At 44.5% G+C, this 18,912-nt stretch overlaps 1 protein-coding gene and 1 long non-coding RNA gene across 15 annotated transcripts in view; one reads left to right on the top strand and one right to left on the bottom strand.

The window, feature by feature from the left end:
- The window catches only part of PTPRT (protein tyrosine phosphatase receptor type T), a 1,036,563-nt gene that overhangs the window by 354,758 nt on the left and 662,893 nt on the right, over positions 1-18,912 (top strand). For all 13 annotated transcript variants that reach the window (XM_072801053.1, XM_072801054.1, XM_072801051.1 and 10 more), the window contains exons 5-6: positions 859-974; positions 18,541-18,715. In XM_072801053.1, the coding sequence (XP_072657154.1) occupies positions 859-974; positions 18,541-18,715 (291 nt within the window). The remainder of the gene's footprint in view (positions 1-858; positions 975-18,540; positions 18,716-18,912) is intronic.
- Positions 7,324-16,102, bottom strand: LOC140618479 (uncharacterized). 2 transcript variants are annotated; one of them, XR_012018609.1, is made up of 3 exons: positions 15,658-16,102; positions 13,148-13,430; positions 7,324-8,275 (listed from the first exon to the last, which is right to left on the bottom strand). It is a non-coding gene; the product is annotated as an uncharacterized lncRNA (long non-coding RNA). The 2 variants fall into 2 exon arrangements; XR_012018610.1 differs by having other exon boundaries at positions 15,821-16,102.

Raw genomic sequence — 18,912 nt, 5'->3', positions numbered from 1 at the left:
ATTGATCGCTCACAGACCCTGTGAGTTTCATTAGAAAATCCATTTTCCTGTTATGCCAAGTCCTCAGCACAAATGCTTCCCCCCACCCCCTGCTCCCCTCCAGAGTGTAGGCTCCGAATGTCCTGAGTTCTGTGTGCATCAGTTCACTCGCTTTAAGACAGACATGATTCTACTACCAGCCACATTGGGTTCAGTGAGTTACCCTGTGTGGACGCTGCACATGGCACTGATGACGCAGCGAGTCCTATGTGAATGACAGCCAAGAGTTTTCTCCTCCACCTTTCCTCCCTCCTTTGTTCTTCCCTCCTTATCATTTTCCTCCTCAGCATCATCACCAAGGCCGGACATGTGGGTCTCAGGCTCCAAGGTGCTTTGCTTACGCTTTCCTCTTTTTGCTCACTAAGGCTGGAGGGAGGACTTCTCAGTGATGAATCCTCCCCATGCCTCACCTTCAACTTTTCCTTCCAAACATGCCCCTACTGCCCAGAAGCTAATAATAGGGATTTTGAGACTCCGAGAGACCTGAATTCATGTCTTGGCACCCTCACCTTCGGGCTATCTAACTGTGCCGAACTTTGTAAGCCCTCAGAGCCTTCATTTTCTGATATGTGAAATGGGGATGTTACCCATTTCGCGGATATGGTGGGGTTTAAAGGAGGTGATCCCGTAAAACTCTTAGAACCAACAGGAGCTGGCTCGTAGTAAGTGATCAAGCAGCAGTAGCTCTTCGCTGCGCTGGGCCGCTTTCCAGGTACAGGGTCCACTCTGCCCAGTGCTCCTCCTGAGCCGCCATCACCACGGGGAAGTGCTGCAGGCTGTTGAATTCAGGACTCAGGTGCTGTTTGGTTTCTCTCCTAGGAAAAGCACCTCACTTTCTGCGGCTGCAAAACGTCGAGGTGAACGTGGGGCAGAATGCCACATTTCAGTGCATAGCTGGTGGGAAGTGGTCCCAGCATGACAAACTTTGGCTCCAGGTAAGCTGGCCCCCTGCTCACACCATCCCATGGTAAGGGAAGAAAAGGTGTGCTGGGATGAAGGGCTTGGTGTAGGCAAGGGGATGGGATAGTTCTGATGTCCCTCTGCTCCTTGGATGACACTCTGTGTCCATGATCTTGTTAGATCTTAACTCTGATTCTGTTTCATAGGCATCGGGATATACTTGTTGTACAGATGGAGAAACTATGACCACAAACATGAAAGTGCCAGAACTAGAATCTGCAGCTATGCCCTTTCCAAGCTGCCCTTCTCACAAACTTTGTCTCTGAAGGCCAGTCTCCCAGGGCTAAGGCAAACTCAATACTTTAGATTCTGAGTATGTAGAATCATCAGATCTTCTCTGGAGGGACCTTAGCTCCCCAGTGGTCCACCAGATTCCTGTCTGACGTGCAGTGTGCCTTCCACAGCACTCTGGTAAAGTCTGGTAAAATCACCCTTCAGCAGAATATTTCACTCAACCAGCAAAGCCACCTCTTCTCTGGCTGAAAGGGTCTCTCAGGGAAGTCAGCCAGGAAGATGTTCTGAGTTTGAATGTGTTCCGTTCTTAGGTCTGCTCATCGGCCTTCCTTTCAAAAGCAAGATAAGAGAGGATCTCTTTCAGTGGAGGTGGGGGGAAAGGATGGGACACAGAGTTAGATATCAGTTGTTACAGCATCAGAGAGCTTCCCATGGATACTAAGGTAGAAATACCAAATGTGAGGACAGCGCAGAGGGTTGAACTGTGCAGTGAGTAGCCACATGTGGCTACTGACCGTGTTTTGGTTTTATATTTTATTTTACACAAATTCATCGAGGTTTAATTGAGATACAATAGTTAAAATATGTAATTTGATACACTTTCACGTGTGTATGTTTGTGAAGCTCATCAGTCAAGGGACTAGACATATCCATCATCCTGTGAAGTTTCCCTGTTCCCATTTGTAATCCCTTCTTTCTGCCCTTTCTACTCCCATTTGTCTCCAGGTGGTCGCTGATCTGTGTTCTGTCACTGAACAGTTGACCCTTGCATGGGTTTGAACTGGGTAGGGTTGCTTATACATAGATTTTTTTCCCATTAAATACAGTACAGGAAACGTATTTTCACTTCCTTATGGTTTTCTTGAATTTCAGTGTAAGAATATAGCATATAATACATAGAACATACAAAGCATATAATTATTGACAGTTTATGTTATCAGGAAAGCTTCTGGTCAATGTAAGCTTTTAGTCATTTAGTTTATAGGGGGAGACAAAGTCATACGTGGATTTTTTGACTGTGCAGTGGGGGTTGCTGTTCTAACCCCCATGTTGTCAAAGGGTCAACTGTGTATTAACTTGCATGTTCTAGAATTTTATATGAATGAAATCACATAGTTTGTATTCTTTTTTTTTTGCTCAACATAATTATTTTGAGATCTATGATGTGTGTAAATACACTTTATTTTAAAGTTTTTTCTTTGTTGCATAATATTCCATTGTATGGAGGTACCACAATTTCTTTATACTCTCATCCATTGATGGACATATGGGTTATTAAGTTATGGGTTATTTAAAAAGTTGCTATGAACATGTGTGGACTCAAGCGGACATATGGGCAGGTGCCTTCATTTCCCTTGGACAAATGCCTAGGAGTGGAATGGCTGGGTCATATGGCAGATGCAGAACTTTTAAAGAACCTCTGAGCTGTTTTCCTGTATGGTTGTACCATTTTACATTCCCATAAGCAGTGGATGGGAGTTGGAGTTTCTTATCAACATCCCTGCCAACACTTGGTATGGTCTGTCTTTGTAGTTTTAGCCATTTGAACAGGTGTGTGGTGGTATCTCCTTGTGATTCTCGTTTTCCTTTCCCTCATGAACAGTGAAGTTGAATGCTTCTCTGTGCTAGTTTGCTGATATTTGTGTGTCATCTTTGGTGCCATGTCTGTTTAAATTATCTTGCTCATTTATTGTTGGGTTGTTTCCTTTGTTACTGCATTTTGATAGTTCCTTACATGTTCTGGATATAAATCCTTTGTCAGATACATGCTTTGCAAAGATTTTCTGTCTACCTGTGGTTTGTCTTTTCATTCTCTAGAGTGTGGCATTGGGGGAGCAATTTTTAAATTAGGATGAAATTAAATTTAACATCTTTTTCTTTTTTGGATCTTGTCCTGGCATCATTTCTAAGAAATCTTTGCCTGACTCAGGGCCACAGTGATTTTTTTCTTGTTTTTTTTCTAGAAATTTTATAATTTTATAGCTTTTACATTTTAGGTCTATGATCCATTTTCAGTTAATTTTGCATATGGTGTGAGGTATGCATCAAAGTTCTTATTTCTTTTTTGTATGCATTTGGATATCTCAGTTGTTCCAGCATTGGTAGTTGAAGAGCATTCTTTCTCTGCTGTGCTGCTTTTGCCCACAGATGTATGGGACTATTCCTGGGTTCTTTATTCTGTTCCATTGATCTCTTTGTCTGTCTTTATACCCGCCATCACACTGACTTGGTCACTGTGAGCTTTATCATAAGTTTTGAAATCAGGTATTGTTAGTCTTCCAGTAGTTGTTCCTTTTCACAGTGATTATGGCTGTTCTAGGTCTTTTGCATTTCCATATGACTTTTAGAATCACTTTGTCAACCTCTGCACAAAAAAGCCTGTTGGGATTTTGATGGGGATTGATTGCATTGAATCTATAAATCACTTTTGGAGAGAACTGACATCTTAGCAATAATGACTTTTTTGAGTATGAACATGGTATATTTCTTCATTCATTTAACATCTATGGTGATTTCACTCAGCACTCACTGTAATTTGCAGTGTGATAGGTCTGACACATTTTTTTTTCTCCGACTTATTCTTAGATATCTGATATTTTTGGTGGATAAAAATCTCAATTTCTGACTTTTACTGCTAGTGTATAGGAATAAAATTGACTTTCACATATTGATCTTGTATCCTGCAACCCTGTTAAACTTAGGATGGCTATTTACATTTAAATTAATTAAAATAAAATTCAGAACTTAGATCACACATTTCAAGTGCACAGTAGCCATGTGTGTCTAGTGGCTACCATGGTGGACAAGTGTAGACAGAACATTTGAGATGTAGAAAGGCTTTTTGGAGAGCATTGCTTGAGCTTCAACAAAACATGAATATTCGTTGGAAGAAGCTAACTCCAGTGACCTCCACCTTCATTTATTGAAAGTTTATCATCTCTTCTGGCTGACATAGTTCGGATATTGGTCCCCAACCCATGCCCAGCCATCTCTGTACACTTGGGTAGAAGTCCATGGTATCACTTCTCTTCTTGCATTTGAAACCATTTCCTACAGTTAGGAAATCCCTAGGAGGGAGAGCACCTCTGGGGGCTGATAGTTCTTCCTTGCTCCTCAGCAGTGCGGTAGAATGAGGTTTTTTAAAAAATTTATTTATTCATGAGAGACACAGAGAGAGAGGGGCAGAGACACAGGCAGAGGGAGAAGCAGGCTCCATGTGGGGAGCCCAATGTGGGACTCGATCCCGGGACTCCAGGATCATGCCCTGAGCCCAAGACAGACGCTTAACTGCTGAGCCACCCAGGTGTCCCAAGTGCAATGGAAGGAAAAGAAAAGTAGTGCCTGACCCTCTTGCTTCCCCAGGCTGCCTGCAGACCACAGGAATCACGATAAACTACCATGTGTCACTCAAGTAGTTAGTGTTAATTAATCTTTCAGTTGTAATTCGTGTTCATGTGTGTGCATCAGGCTCTCTAGGAGTTTTGTCATTTCGGTGGCATCACCTCAGTTGGGTCATGAGACTGAGAAGGAATAATCACAATATTTTCAACACCTTTATTTAGCTTTTCCAATTATTTTATGATCACTCTTGCTACATTTCTGAGTTGCATGTCCTGAACCTTGGGTTTATCAGTGGAAGGATTTAGAACATAATGGAAGTATTGGAGAAAATAGGTAGATACACACAGTGTGGGTCTCTTCTGCATCTTACTTATATATGTACTTTTCAATATAAACCAAATCTTATTTCACAGAACATTTTTCAGGTACCTTACAATGGGACATAAAGCCTGACAAGATAGCATAAGTTAAAAGTGAGGCAAACGGATATAGGAGTAAAAAAAAAAAAGCCACTGTGGAGCTGGCCATAATGTTAAAACTGCATCCCTCCACATCTGTGGCTAACTTGTGGGTCACAGGCAGAGTCCACTGCACCACAGCCGCCAACGGAATAAAGGAAGCTTGTCAGATACACAGTTCAGAGTGTCCACAAGATAAACACAAACCAATTTCTCGGGAAAATTCTAACTTGTTCGCACAGAAGCCAGACAGGAATTGTTCCCAGGCGTCCTCATAAAGAAAATAGCGTGTAATGTAAGGAACAGCGCTCTCCACCAAAGTCTTATTGAGGGCACACAAGTGAGTTTCATAGGCTTGTTTCCCATAATGATGCTCTGTGCAAAAGCAGTGTGGAGAGGTGGTCAAGGAGGGGAGGGGATGGGGTTGGGTAATGCAATATGACAAAAGTCCCCAGTTCTCTGCTAATCTGTTTCCATCTTGGGACACTTTAAATGTAACAGGTGAGTGAATAGTTTCAATAGCTATTCCTTTAAGGAAACCACCAGAAATATCGCCTCTCTCATCTATATTTCAGGAACTGTTGGGAGGTGGATGGTTTACACTGTGCTCTCTGGCAAATGCCTACTTGGCTAGGTAAGTCCAGGCTTATATTCAGCAGTGTAGTTGGAAGTAAGTTAACGTCTTTGCACAAAATATGAGGCACCTGTCATGACACCTGCCTGACACTCAGGAGACCACTGCATCCTGATCTGAGACAGCCTAAGGGAGTAATGAATTTCTCATGAGATGCTGCTTTGGATCTGTTCCAGCGCCCGGAGGAGCAGCGTACAGATGGGCCAAAGGTTCTGTTCCATATATCCGGGCTTTTGTGACTCAGTCTGAGAATTTCCCAAGTAAGTGAAACAGGTATATTGTGGCCAAGAGGCTACCTTTCAACAGTGCTGTCTCCTTCTGTAGCTACCAAGACACACTGAGGAATCACTGTAAGTCACCAAAGATGGAAACATTTTTATCCACCACTCTTAAGTCAGGGAAATAAAGCCAGTGATTTTGTTTCTAGAATAGTATGTCAGTGCTCCTTCTTTCTGGCAATGTCTGGGGAGTAGTTGGTGGACTTCTAGTTTGAGGATAATCCTTGTTGTCTTTGTTGGAGAGAATGCCTGTCTTCCTTTCTGTAGAATGGGACTCCAGAGCTTGCTTATCCTTAAGTGCTTTCTGATCATAAATTAATAAGTTAAAAAGAAAGTCCAGCCCATACGCCTGTTTTACTCTCTCCTGGAAACTTTATATGCTCTTTAGAAATCCTCAGCTGCTGGTGCTGGCTTTCGTGGAATTAGCAAGAAGCTCTACCTAAGAATCAGTGGATAGAATCTATGCAAAAATGTGCATCCCTGAGCCTAGAACAATGCTAGTCCTTTAGGGAAAAGGCTGATAGAGGCCAATAAACGTTATAAATGAGCTCATCTTGTTTGAGGGCGATCTCTCCTTGAGGCGAAGAGTATAATGCCGTGGCCTATGGTGAAGGGCCTCATTCATAACTTGGTAATTTCTTATGTGATACAGTGGCATGAGCGATACAAACTTCTAATTTTTAAGCATTTTTAAAAGCAAATAGATGTTGTGCATTCTGAGCGGAATGCCCGTCGAATAGTCAAAGCAGCCTACAGTTTGGGAAGCCCTTTAAAAAACAAAAAACAATGTTCAGGGTACAGCTAGGTAGAAGTGTGCTGACCAATTATCAGTATGGCACAGTGGAAAAGTGTGTATGAGAACATCTTTTCTGGAAGGGGTTTGGCAGTAGATAGAAATCTTAAATGTACATATTCTTCCAACAAATAATTTTACTTTTGGGAGTTTACCTAAGAAAATAACCAGAGAAAGAAACCATTTATCTGCAAGTATGTTCAAAAGGATAAAACCTGAAAACACACTGAATGTCCAGAGGGAACTGATGAAGTAAGTGCTGGAATAGAGTCATTAAATACCAGGTTATAGAAGTATATATGATGCCATTTTCACTATATGTGTTTAAGTGGAAAGAGCAGGTTATAAAACAATGTGTCCGGTATATATTTTTTTTATCAAAAATAAACATGAATGCATATTTATGTGCACAAATGTATACCTAGCTATATACATAGATACATTAACACTGTAAGACACATATCAGGACTCTGAGTCATTGATTGTGATAGATTATCTACGCTTTGTATCTTCACCTTTGCTGTTTCACCCAAATACTTTGAAATGAATATAGGTAACTAAGATAAACAGAAAAAAACACCAGCCACAGCAGAATTAGAAGCAGCAGCCCCATGGAGGATAAAATCACCCTCAGCTTGCCCTCACACCATCACCACCAGATGCTGTTCACCCAAGAGGGGGGTTAGAGATATGTATTCCATATGTGTCACCTGGTCTTTATGGAAGACTGTGGCCTGTGGGTCTCCGTGTGTAAACTTTTCAGGGCTCTGGAGCAGGCCCCGTCAGCCCCACCACAGAGCTTATTTCCAGGCCTCCCTACAAAGCATTTGCTTCACCATGGGTTTGTACAACAAATAACATTTGACGAGTTACAGAAATGAGGCTGTGAGTCCAAATGCTTGGCACGGATCTCAGTAGGGACAGCATATGTGTTTAGACAAATCACAGGCACTGGGCCGGGAGCAGACCCTAATCTGGCAGGAAAAGGCTCTTGCCCTGTGAGCGCATCAGCTCGACAGCAGTCACACCAGGGCTGACGAGATAAGCAGACATGTCAGTCCTTTCTGCAGCCGATTTTTCCGGTAAACCTGTTTCTCTGCTCCCTGAAGGGCTGCTGCTGATTCGGGGCTGTGAATGTGCTGGACCCAGCTCCTCCACCTCCTGCCCACATCTGTACCTGGTGTCCCTTCCATGTGGGACTGCTGTGGAAAACCTAGTCGCCACACGACAACTAAACAGTGGTGGTAAATGAATGATAACAGCTGACGTTTGTGGCTTGGTTACACATAGGATGGGTTTAATTCTCATAGCCAGGCTTTTAGGGAGTTGCTGTTGATAGCCCTGTTTGTATATGAGACTAAGTCTTTGAGGTGGGTCAGTGAGTCCCACAGGCCACGTTCCCATAGGTCCTGAGCAGTGGAGGCAGGATTGGAACATCTGTGTCACGTTCTTCAGTCCTGAGCATCCTGCCACGGTCACCTTGTAGACCTGATGCTTACGTCACCATGTCAGCCTTTCCTTCCCTACTGGAGGCTTCCTGTTAAAAAAAAAACAAACAAACAAACATTTATTTATTTAGCACACATTTATACACCTTTAATTTGCAGTGTAGTAGATACTTAGAGGTTTGTGTTTCTCAGATTTACAAAGAAAAATCAACAAAAAATACCCCTGAATTTTTTTTTAATTTTTTTTTTTTTTTCAAATTGCTCCCGTCCAGTTGCCTTCTTACTTCTCCCCTTCTTGGCCACATTTCCTAAATCTGATGTCTACGCTGGCCCTTGTGAAGGTCACCAGTGCTTTTTCTTGTTGCTGGAGCTGATGGTGATGATGGTGATGGAGATGCTTCCTCATACTTGACTTTTTTTGGTGTTTGACGATGCTGACTGGCCTGCTTTGGAGATCTTCCTGCCCTCTTGGTTCTGTGAAATCATCTACTGACAACCATGAAAGGTCTGAGAGTTTACCTTATTTGCAGTTAGCCACACAGTGTCATAGATGCTGGCAGAAGATATGAGACTCGTGGGTCAGAAACAAAGGTCGTCGGTCATAATGTAGCAGGCAACATGCCCTTCATGTTTGTGACAGTTGCTGTTCTCCGAAGTCCCCGCTCCCAGCCAAGTCCAGTGAGAATGATGTGGGGCTGGCTCTGGGCCAGGTTTGCATACAGTGGGTCTGCATCATGGCTGGGGAACACAGTGCTTAGGAATCCCTCACTTTTTATTGTTAGTTTTATCGACATAATTTATAAACCATAAAGCTTAGCGAGTCTGGAATTCAGTGACCTTGGCACCATCTCCACATACTTTGTCTTTCATTTTCACCTTAGTTACCTTAGATCAAAAACAGCTCCTTTAGGGCCACCCCAGGGGATGGAAATCTAGCTGGGCTTTGGATCCACAGAAGGTTGCATTCTCTTCAATTCCTCGGTACCTGACGCACAAGCCTCTCCTTTCTCATCCTGTACAGCACAGCTCTGAGGATCCTAGCCAACTCGGACCTGGAAATTTCCCTTCACACACTTATTGTTTCCTCCTTCACTTCCTAAACCCTTTCCTGGGGGTCTTCCCTCAGCCTGTCCTCAGTGTATGCACTTCAAAATTTGATCTCTGCTCCTCCCGGCCCCCAGCACATGGGAGCTGGTGAGAGAGTGGTGAGCAAGGTGCACCTGCGTCATGTCCTCGGGGGGCTTACTGTCTGACAGCAGAGACAGACATTGAGTAACACAGAATCAGATATTTGAGCACAAATGTGACCAGGCTACCAGGGAAAGAGAAGGGTCTGCTGGGTAGAGTCGGGAGGATCTCTATGAGTATCTGAGAAGCACCCTTGGAGGAAGTGGCCTTTGAATAGGCTTTCAGAGAGGGGACTGGCAGTAGTCAAAGGGATATAGTGCCACACAGGGAGGCGGCATGTGTGCTCGCTCTTCACCACCTGCTCATCCTCTTTGCTCAGGGCTTCTCATTCCTTCTGGGGCTTAATCCAGGACCCTCCCAAATCTGCAGACTCTGCAGGAGCTCTGAACCCAGACGTCAGCCCCAAATGAGTAGTCCGCCATGCGCACAGGGGGCCCTTGGGAAGACTTCAGTACAGCTAATCAGAAATGATTTATGTCCACTTCTATTTCTTTTAACTTTTAATAAAAAATAATCAAAAGCTATTCTTTAGAGACTGCCAGAGAGGTACAAATATGGTCCTAAGAAAATCAATGAGTCAGATTTTAGTGAGTTTCCAAATGTCATGCCTTTGAAGCAGTAGGACTAGAAGTGAAAAGAATATTCATTTGCAAATGAATTGTGAGAATTTCACCTAAATATTTTCTAGCCTGCCAGGAGAGAAGGCTTCCAGGACCCTGTATTAGAGCATCTCCTGTGGAACAGGCATCATGTCTATTGTATACCTGTTCCCTTTTATTAAAGACAGTACCATTTCCACTTTCACCAATCACAAATCAATTACAGGTCTGCATGCTCTCTCTGAAATAATGACAGCCATTTTTTCAGGCTATGTCTTATCTCTTTGTGAAGGGAATAATGCCATGACATAGGAGCAGAGGGGAGGGGGAATTGCAAAATGATGAGGCCATTAGAGATGCCTCCATGGCTATAATAGAGTAGTGTGAAAACCGCAGACTCTGTGGCATCCAGTGCTTCTCTGGTTTCCTGTCTAGGTAGTTCCTGAAGGTAAGTCTTGCTTGAGGGTAGAAGGATACATGTGTGCCAGGGTCAGAAATACTAAAGTGTGGGTTTTTTGCAGCCCCTGTTCTTGCAAAGAGTGTGACTCTCAAATGATGTTAAAAAAAAAAAAAAGGCAGCTAAGGAAAGATGGAATTTGAGTTGTTTTAAATGAGAGACAAGCCGATGAAAGAGGAAAAAGAAAAACGATAGATTTCAGAGGAAGCGGTTGCCATGATGAAAGAGTCATGAGTATAAAATGGGATTAAGCAGGACCACTGCTTAGGCTTTTACTGTGCTTTCGTTCAATTTAGAACACGTGTATACCCCTGGATGGATGAATTGGATAAAGGTTCACCTTCTGGGCAGATGCATCCTCCTGGGCTTAGAGCTTGGCAAGCAGGCAAAACCTCTGGGCAAAGAAAACAGATAACCTTTCTCCAGTGGGCCCAGTGAGCCAGTGTTCTGGACTCTGGTTTGCCAGTAGAGCATGAGCTGGCTTTGAATGGCACAGCAGTGGCTGGGCATCTTTGGTGCAGTGACCAATTGTTCAGCGACAGGAAGTGGCCTGGATTTAAGGAATGTTTCCATTCATGTGTTCTGTGGTATGGTTTGGCTCTTTCAAATATTGAGGGACTTAAGGCAGTGATAACCTTCATATCTTGGAGACCTAGGACAAAATAAGCTGTATGAGCATCACTTGGGAACTTGTTAGGAATGCAGATTGTCTAGGGCGCCTGGGTGGCTCAGTGGTTGAGCATCTGCCTTCAGCTCAGGTCGTGATACTGGCATCCTGGGATCGAGTCCCACATCAGGCTCCTCACAGGGAACCTGCCTATGTCTCTGCCTCTCTCCTCTCTCTCTCTCTCTCTTCTCTGATGAATAAATAAATAGTATCTTTTAAAAAATGCAGATTATCTGGCCTTACTCCTGACCTGCTGAATCACCCTCCAGGTGATTCCAATGCCTGCTAACTCTTGAGAGCCCCTGCTTTAGACTTATGAATTTGGATTAAGAAAACCTCACCCGAACCTAGTAGCATGTCAGGTATGCCATTGCTTAATAATGTCCTCAGTGAATCTGTTAGCCAAGAATGTGGGAAAATGCTTGGGCAGTGCGTCTTTATGTAGATATTTCTGACTTTGAGACCACTGAGGTTTCCAGAAAGCTAGGCATCTGGCTTCTGTCACAAAATTTCCCAAAATGTTTTCTCTGGGGCCATCACTTCCTGCAAGATGGCAGTTGGTATTCTTTGAAGAAGCAAAGTAAGTTTCTGGAACAGGGCACATTCTACCCTCCCCTCACAGAGTCCTGGTGTAACCATGCATTATCACATAGGGATGGCAGTTGGTCCCTGGGATTATAAGGCCTCCTTATCTGGAATCAGACTACCTGGGTCGAAGTGCTAACTCAGTCACTTAGCAAAGTCATATGACACTTACTACAGCCCATGTGGTTGGTTCAGACTCACTGAGTCAGAATCTGGCTTTTTAATGAGAGCCCCAGGGGATTTGCATGCACAGTCCGTTGAAAAGTACCATTGAGAAGGCATGAGAAGGTTGAGAAGGCATATTGCTTGATTGATTTCTGCCTCAGTTTCCTCATTTGTAAAATAGAAGTAATAATAGGGCTTCTCTCACTTTATCATGCATGAGAAGCACCTGGAGGGTTTGTTAAAACTGGGCTGTCCCCACCCATCATGTTCCCCATTTCATAGGTTTAGGGTGGGGCTAGAGAATTTGCATTTCTCACAGGTTCCCAGGGGATGCTCCTATAGTGGCTTTGCAGACCACACTTTGAAAACCAGTGTTCTGGATCCATCTAAGAGCATAGCTCTCTCAATGCTGACCTTATTGTCCTCCACGAAACATGCTATTTCAATACTCAACTTTATACTTTTTCCTTTTTGCTGTTTTGTTGGAATTTTAACTCTTCCTGTAAATTCCTCTGGGCAGAAATTATACCTTCCACATCCCGTACTCTCTTATTTTATGTTGTGTTGAATAATGAGGACATTTCCAATGTTGTTAATAATAGAATAAGGAAGGGGAAAAACACAGATTGCCCAGCCCAATAAATAGTATCTACAGATGGATATAGGCCTGGGATTCTCTTTAAAATTTACATTTCCAACAGGTTTCCAGGTAATGCTGATGGTCCAAGAACCACCTTCAGATAAGCACTTTCATAGAGATTTTTAAAGGATGAAGTGAATTCTGTTATGGAAGCCAGTTAATGCAGTGCCTAACAGACTATGTACTCACAAATGTTAATGTGACTTTTACTTAAATACTGAGACAAATTTTGTTAGGTTGAGCAAAATATTTCTCAAACCCACTTAGTTATGGAACTTTTTATTCATGAGAGATATGTGACTTCTGGGAGAAGCAGCATGTGATTGCAAGGGTACTCAAGTAGTGTTAGTAGAGTCCCGTTCCCAGCCTGGTACCCCCTTCCCGCCTTCTTGAACATAGGTTCAGGAGCAGACTACCTACAAACCTCAAGGCAGTGGCTCACGGAACTTCAGGAGACCACGTGTATTATGAATGTACCATAAGAGGAGAAGGAGATAGGAAAGTGTGAGTAGGAGAGATCCTATTGGTGTCCTGGAGGTGTCCTTTCTGAGCCAGTGCCCCCAACCCTTCCACAGTGCATGATTGGCTGCCAAAAGCTCACAGCTCCCCCTTGCCCAGAGAACTGCCTAGGGGCAAAGGAGAATAGTCTTCTTTCCCTACCAGTGCTGGCTCCTTGCGTCAAGCTGGGATCCACTCTGGTATACTTTGAGCTCCCGAGGTGGAATCAGGCTGAAGCTGGACCAGGTTTTGACGACATCCTTCCTCGGCTCCTTCCCTCACCGTCTTTCACTCTCTTTCTCTGGAGGGCACTCAGTAGGTCACCATGTCTCAGACTCTGCTTCTGGGAACCCCGGTTCTATCAGTGCCCACTGGGAAATTTATCCAATTTGCCACAGACACAGGGGCCAGAAGATGATTCCATTTTAGAATAATAGATGCAAATCTGAGAGAAGAAAGGAGGTATAGTTGAAATTTCAGAAGAAGGATATACTTACATGTGGAAAATTTCATAGGCACCAAAGGAGAATTTTCAGCATGCAGGAGTGGCGACATGGGGGTTTCTGACAGATTCTTCCCCAGGCTTCCATATGCATCATCCGTGGCTTGTCTCAGGACTTTGGCTTCTCTTTGCTGTCCTACTCCCCTTTCCTAGCAGCCTAGCCATTTGCATCCCTGTGCATTTGTGTGGCACCTGGTGTCTTGGTTGGGAGGATTTCCTCTTGCACCTTGTCTCTGGGTTGAGGTCCGTTTCAGGCTCTTGGCTCCCCCTGCCTGCTCCACCCCTCCCTGTACCCCTTCAAACCTGCTCAGTTGCCTGTGAGCCTGGATTTCTTGAGTCTATTCCTGCTTGATGAAACCTCCCCCTTGTTTTCTCGCCTTGTATGTTCTTTTCTGCCTGTGTCTGGGGCCGAGACCACGGTGGAAACCTGTGCTGCCGACACATGCCTTCTGCTTAAATCCCTTCTCCATGTTGTCACGGTGTTCTGGTCTCTGAGCCTGTCACCATGCCTGGTCTTCTAGAATCCCTCCTGATCTCAGTTCCTGGCTTGCTGCTCATTTGCTTTGACTTTCAGCCCCTACTTGCCCTTCCGTCTGGGCTCATCTCCCTGAACTTCACCTTCATTTGTCCTTGCCGGTGGTCCATCACAGTTCCATTTCCTATCATGGCTCTGGGCTCTGCTGCCCATTCCTGTCCTGCTGTTGCCTGCTCCCAATATGACAAGTGTGATTATTAAAAGGCCTATTTTCCAGAGATTTTATAAGACAACCTGCAATTTCCTTTCCTTCAATGGGAGAAAGCCTGGTGGTTCAGAAACTAAAGGGAAAAATTTGAATTGTTCAGGGGGATGCACTTTCTCCTCTCTGGTCCTGCTGGAATGTGACATCATTAAGAAAGTAATGCTGGAGGTCACATCAAAATAAAATTTAAGCTAAATATAAAAAATGAATGCTTTGCACGTAATCAGCTCTTTGCTGTTTGTGTTGGTTTCTTATTGCCAATGCAATAGATTAGACACAGTGGCTTAAAACAACACAAACTTAAAAATAATAATAATAATAATAATAAACCCACACAAACTTAGTACCTTGTGGTGGTGGTGATCAGAGGTCAGAAAGGAGTCTGACAGGGCTAGATCCAGGTGTTGGCCAGGCTGTGTTCCTTCTAGAGGGTGTAGTGGAGAATTCACTGTCTTACCTTTTGCAGCTTCTGGAAGCTGTCTGCATTCTTTGGTTCTGGCCTCTCCTTTCACCTTCAAGCCATTAGTTACTTTGACCTCTGCTTCTGTGAACGCATGTCCCGTCTATGACTCTGACTCTCCTCCCGGTTTCTTATACAAGGTGCGTTGTGATTACATTGTGCCCACCTGTGTGATCCAGGATCATCGCCACACCTCCAGATCCCGAAGCTAACATCTTTAAAGTCCCTTTCGCCATGGAAGGTGACATGTTCCCAGGTTCCAGGGATTTAGCATACGGACATTGTGGGAGGCTATTATCCTTACCCACTTTTCATGGTTGATTTCGTGGTTAGTTTAGGAGAGCTCAGCTCACACCAGAATATGCTGTCATGTGCTGAGTATTTCCTACACATTGTCATTTCTGCATCATGAGAACTTCATAAGCAGGCACCACTATGCTATCCATGATAGATGTAAGGAAACCAAAGCTCAGAGACTTGAACCAGGGCTGGAGGCTGCACATATTGGGTGTTTGCATGCATTTGTTTTATTATCATTTCCTTGTCCCATCTTTTCCCTAGCTCCCATCCCAGCCTCTCCCAAGTATCTAGCCTCCTGGGAGCTCAGCTATGACCACTGGGGCACCAGCCACATCCAGGAGGGAAAGGTTGCTGGGGCTTTGGGAGCAGTTACAGACAAGACGTTTTATGCCACATTGGTTTGTTTACTTATTTACCAGCACAGTATTTTTTTTCCTGCCTGGATTTTTTTTTTAATAATAAATTTATTTTTTTATTGGTGTTCAATTTGCCAACATACAGAACAACACCCAGTGCTCATCCCGTCAGGTGCCCCCCTCCCACTCACCCCCAACCCCCCGTCCTCCTCCCCTTCCACCACCCCTAGTTTGTTTCTCAGAGTTAGGAGCATGGATTTTTATATACTTCCCAATCCTTTACATAGAATATTTTTGTGAAATAAAACGCATACCTCAGTTATTGTGGTTTTCGTAAATTTTGTCACAAGGATGGGAGGCCATTTCCATCTGAAGATTTCAGTCTCGTTTTAATGCAGGCATGTGAGCTGATGTGTCTTGGGATAGGATTCGTGTTCATTCCCTGAGCTCCCATCCTCAGGAGTACCGGTTACTTACCTGGTACGTCGTCCTCTGATCGCTGTTTTCTTCATCGATTTGCCTCCCTTCTGTGCTTTCATCTGTGCTTTTTTGGTGATCTGGATTATTTTCTTAAGACTGTTCCCCCGGGTCAGTGCTTTTCTGCGGTGTTGATTCTGCTGTTCACTTCTTGTTCCGTTTTGAAACCTGTAAGTGGCTTTGTTTGTTTCCCATAATTCTTTTGAGGTTTATTTTCTTTCTTAGCACGTTTCTTGTCCACTTGCCTCTTGGCTAATGGTCTGTAGAGTTCACGTGCTGGCATTGTTCTTGGTGTCTTCCATCTCCCAAATTTCTTGACTGTTCAAAGCATTGGGAGATCTGAGGAAAAGTCTATATCTTTGCTTATTTCCCCCTACACAATATCCTTTCCTCCATCCCTGTCTTTGCTTTTTTTTTTTTTTTTTCTTTGGTTCCCAGCTAAGAAATTGGTGGCACATAGGTAGATCTTGGCCACACTCATTAACTACCCTCTTCCATATTTGGGAATAAGTGTGCTGGAGGAGGTGAGGGGCGGGGAGTAGTTACCCCACATTAGAGCAACACTTAGTATCTTTAGGCCAAGCCCAGACACCAGATGCCCTGCATACAAATCCCAGCTTTGCCACTTGCAAGCTGTGCAGGCCTGGGCAGGCAGCTCACTCCTCTGAGCTTCAGCTTTCTCCTGTGCACAATGGAGGTAATGAGTGTGCCTCCACTCCTTACAGATTTTTGTAAGGAATTAATGAAGGAGGAATGTAGAACACTTAGCCCGTAGTGATATTTAGTCGCTGTTAACTTAGATCAAAATGTCTGAGGTTCTAAGTAAATCAGGGTAGAAAATACCCAGCCAGAACCTCATCAGTCTCTTTCCAGGAATGAAGGGGCCCTGCCCAGAGAGGAGGAGAAAAATGAGCTGTTTTTGGTGCACTCATGTCTTCTGAGGCCTTTCTCTGCATCCAGCCAACTTTTCCCCAGATCAGATCAGAGTTTGAGCAAGTGGTGCCATCTCTTGCAAAAATGTATCTGGGCATGAGGCAGGTGGTGGGCATTTTCAGCCCTAATGATTTTCTCCCTTCAGTTCCCTTGCATTATTCTTGTCTGGTTCTATTGCTGAGTTTCTGAAATGGGAGAGGATTATGGCTGCCCCTCAATGCTGCATCTTTTTCAAAAATACTATTTACTTTATTCTTTTCAAATATAAAAGCAATGTTTGAGACAGAAAGTCTAGAAAATGCTAAAAAGTAAAATGAAGAAAACCATCCCCTCCAACCTCCCTTTCCACCAATCTTCCTGGAACAAGTCACACAGAAGCCTTGGTTTCTCTGTGTTTCTTGGCTTTTTGCCCCCTGCCCTCCCCTGCTGTTCCATCTCACCTGCTTGGGACAGCTAAGCACGGTAGCTCCACCCCCTCTCGTGTTCCAGTCCTGACACATCACTGATGGGAGTGTGGATGGATGGAAGCAGGTCACATGTGTGCTCGAAGGGATTGCTTGGGACAAGAAGCAATGAGGATTACATCATGGAAATTTCCAGGTGTGAGGAAGCTCCTAAATCCTGAGGTTTCCAATTAGATAAAGCACTCAGTTTTACTTTGGTAAAGAAATAAAAGCAGTGAGGATAGGGTCTCAGGGAAAAGATACTTGCCTCGAAGTCAGAAAAGCTGGATGAGGGACTTCCTTGCTCTGTATATTTACACGGCCATGCTGACATTTGGATTCTGCTAAGAAGAGCTGCAGTGATACCTCAAACAAGGCTGGGAGGATTAAAAAGGAGATTCAGGGTCTGGCTCATGGAAGTTTAAAAGTTACTCAGGCTGCATCCTCAGACATGTGCTTATTAGTTGTTATAACTTGCTGCTGTAGAAGAGACTCATTCAAACTCAGAATATCGTACCTGAGATTCAGCACAGTACAGACAAAAATGCCTGTGCATTCACCTCGATTGTAGAAATGTTTACCAACTCGAGAGGTTGGGCACAGGGCTGGAGATGAAAAGGGGCTAAGTCACCTTGGGGAGCTCAGAGTCTAGTCTATGGTGGGAAACGTGTAGGCAAAACACAAACACAAACCCACCAGACATTGAATAGCTTCTAGAAGGTGGCGTGACAGTCCAGGGGAACTTAACGGATATGGCGACATGCTGAGTATGAGTTTTTAAGAGTGAGGGAATGTGCCCAGGCAGATAAGAGGTTCTAGATGGAGGAAAGAGCAAATGCCAAGGAGGAGAGGTGCTGGAAAGCCCCCATCCACACCATACCTGGGAACAGATTGGTCACTGTGAGGTGCCCTCAGGGCCTATGGCTGTGGTACCAGGACACCAGCCACGGGCCTGAGGGCCAGGCTGTTTGTTGTTATTTCATGGGTTATGTTTTCTGTCTTTGGAGGAACCTTGTGGGTTCTGCTTCAGAGATGAAGGAAGGCGGGAGGAAGGCTTAGGGCCAAATGCCAGCCTTACGCTCAGGCCAAGCAAGGAAGCAATGTGTTGGGAGGAGGCCTGTGCCCTCTCTTCTGACCATCAGGCACTGCCCTCCTGAATCAGCTTGCTAGCAAAGTTTGTACTTGAGTCAGATTGCTTGCAAAAGCCAGCCATGGATACTCCTTCTTGTGGAAAGCCCTGGCCCCAGGGGTGTGGGGAAAACAGGGCCCCTTCTGAACCAGGGATCCCCTAGGGGCTATATGATGATGCGATTTCTCCTCCCCTTCCCTCCCTCTGTCCTGCAGCAATGGAACGGCCGGGACACGGCCCTTATGGTCACCCGCGTGGTCAACCACAGACGCTTCTCAGCCACGGTCAGTGTGGCTGACACGGCCCAGCGGAGCGTGAGCAAGTACCGCTGTGTGATCCGTTCCGATGGCGGCTCCGGTGTGTCCAACTATGCTGAGCTTATTGTGAAAGGTGAGTGGGGCTGAGTTCCCTGGGCTGCCCTGGCCCCATCCTCAGAGGGTGGGAGGAATCCAGGTGCCTCTTCTCATCTGCCATTCCTCCTTCCAGTCAGTTGAAAGACACACCACTTCCCGTCCCCCGTTCCCCCACTGCAGAGAAAGAGGTGAAATTACTGTAAAATCATGCAATTTGGCTTTGTTATCATGAGG

The sequence above is a fragment of the Canis lupus genome, chromosome 26 (assembly GCF_048164855.1).
Source record: "Canis lupus baileyi chromosome 26, mCanLup2.hap1, whole genome shotgun sequence".
Taxonomy (NCBI): Eukaryota; Metazoa; Chordata; class Mammalia; order Carnivora; family Canidae; genus Canis; species Canis lupus.
Note: the sequence above shows the minus strand (reverse complement) of the source record. Positions and strands in the feature narration are given on the sequence as shown.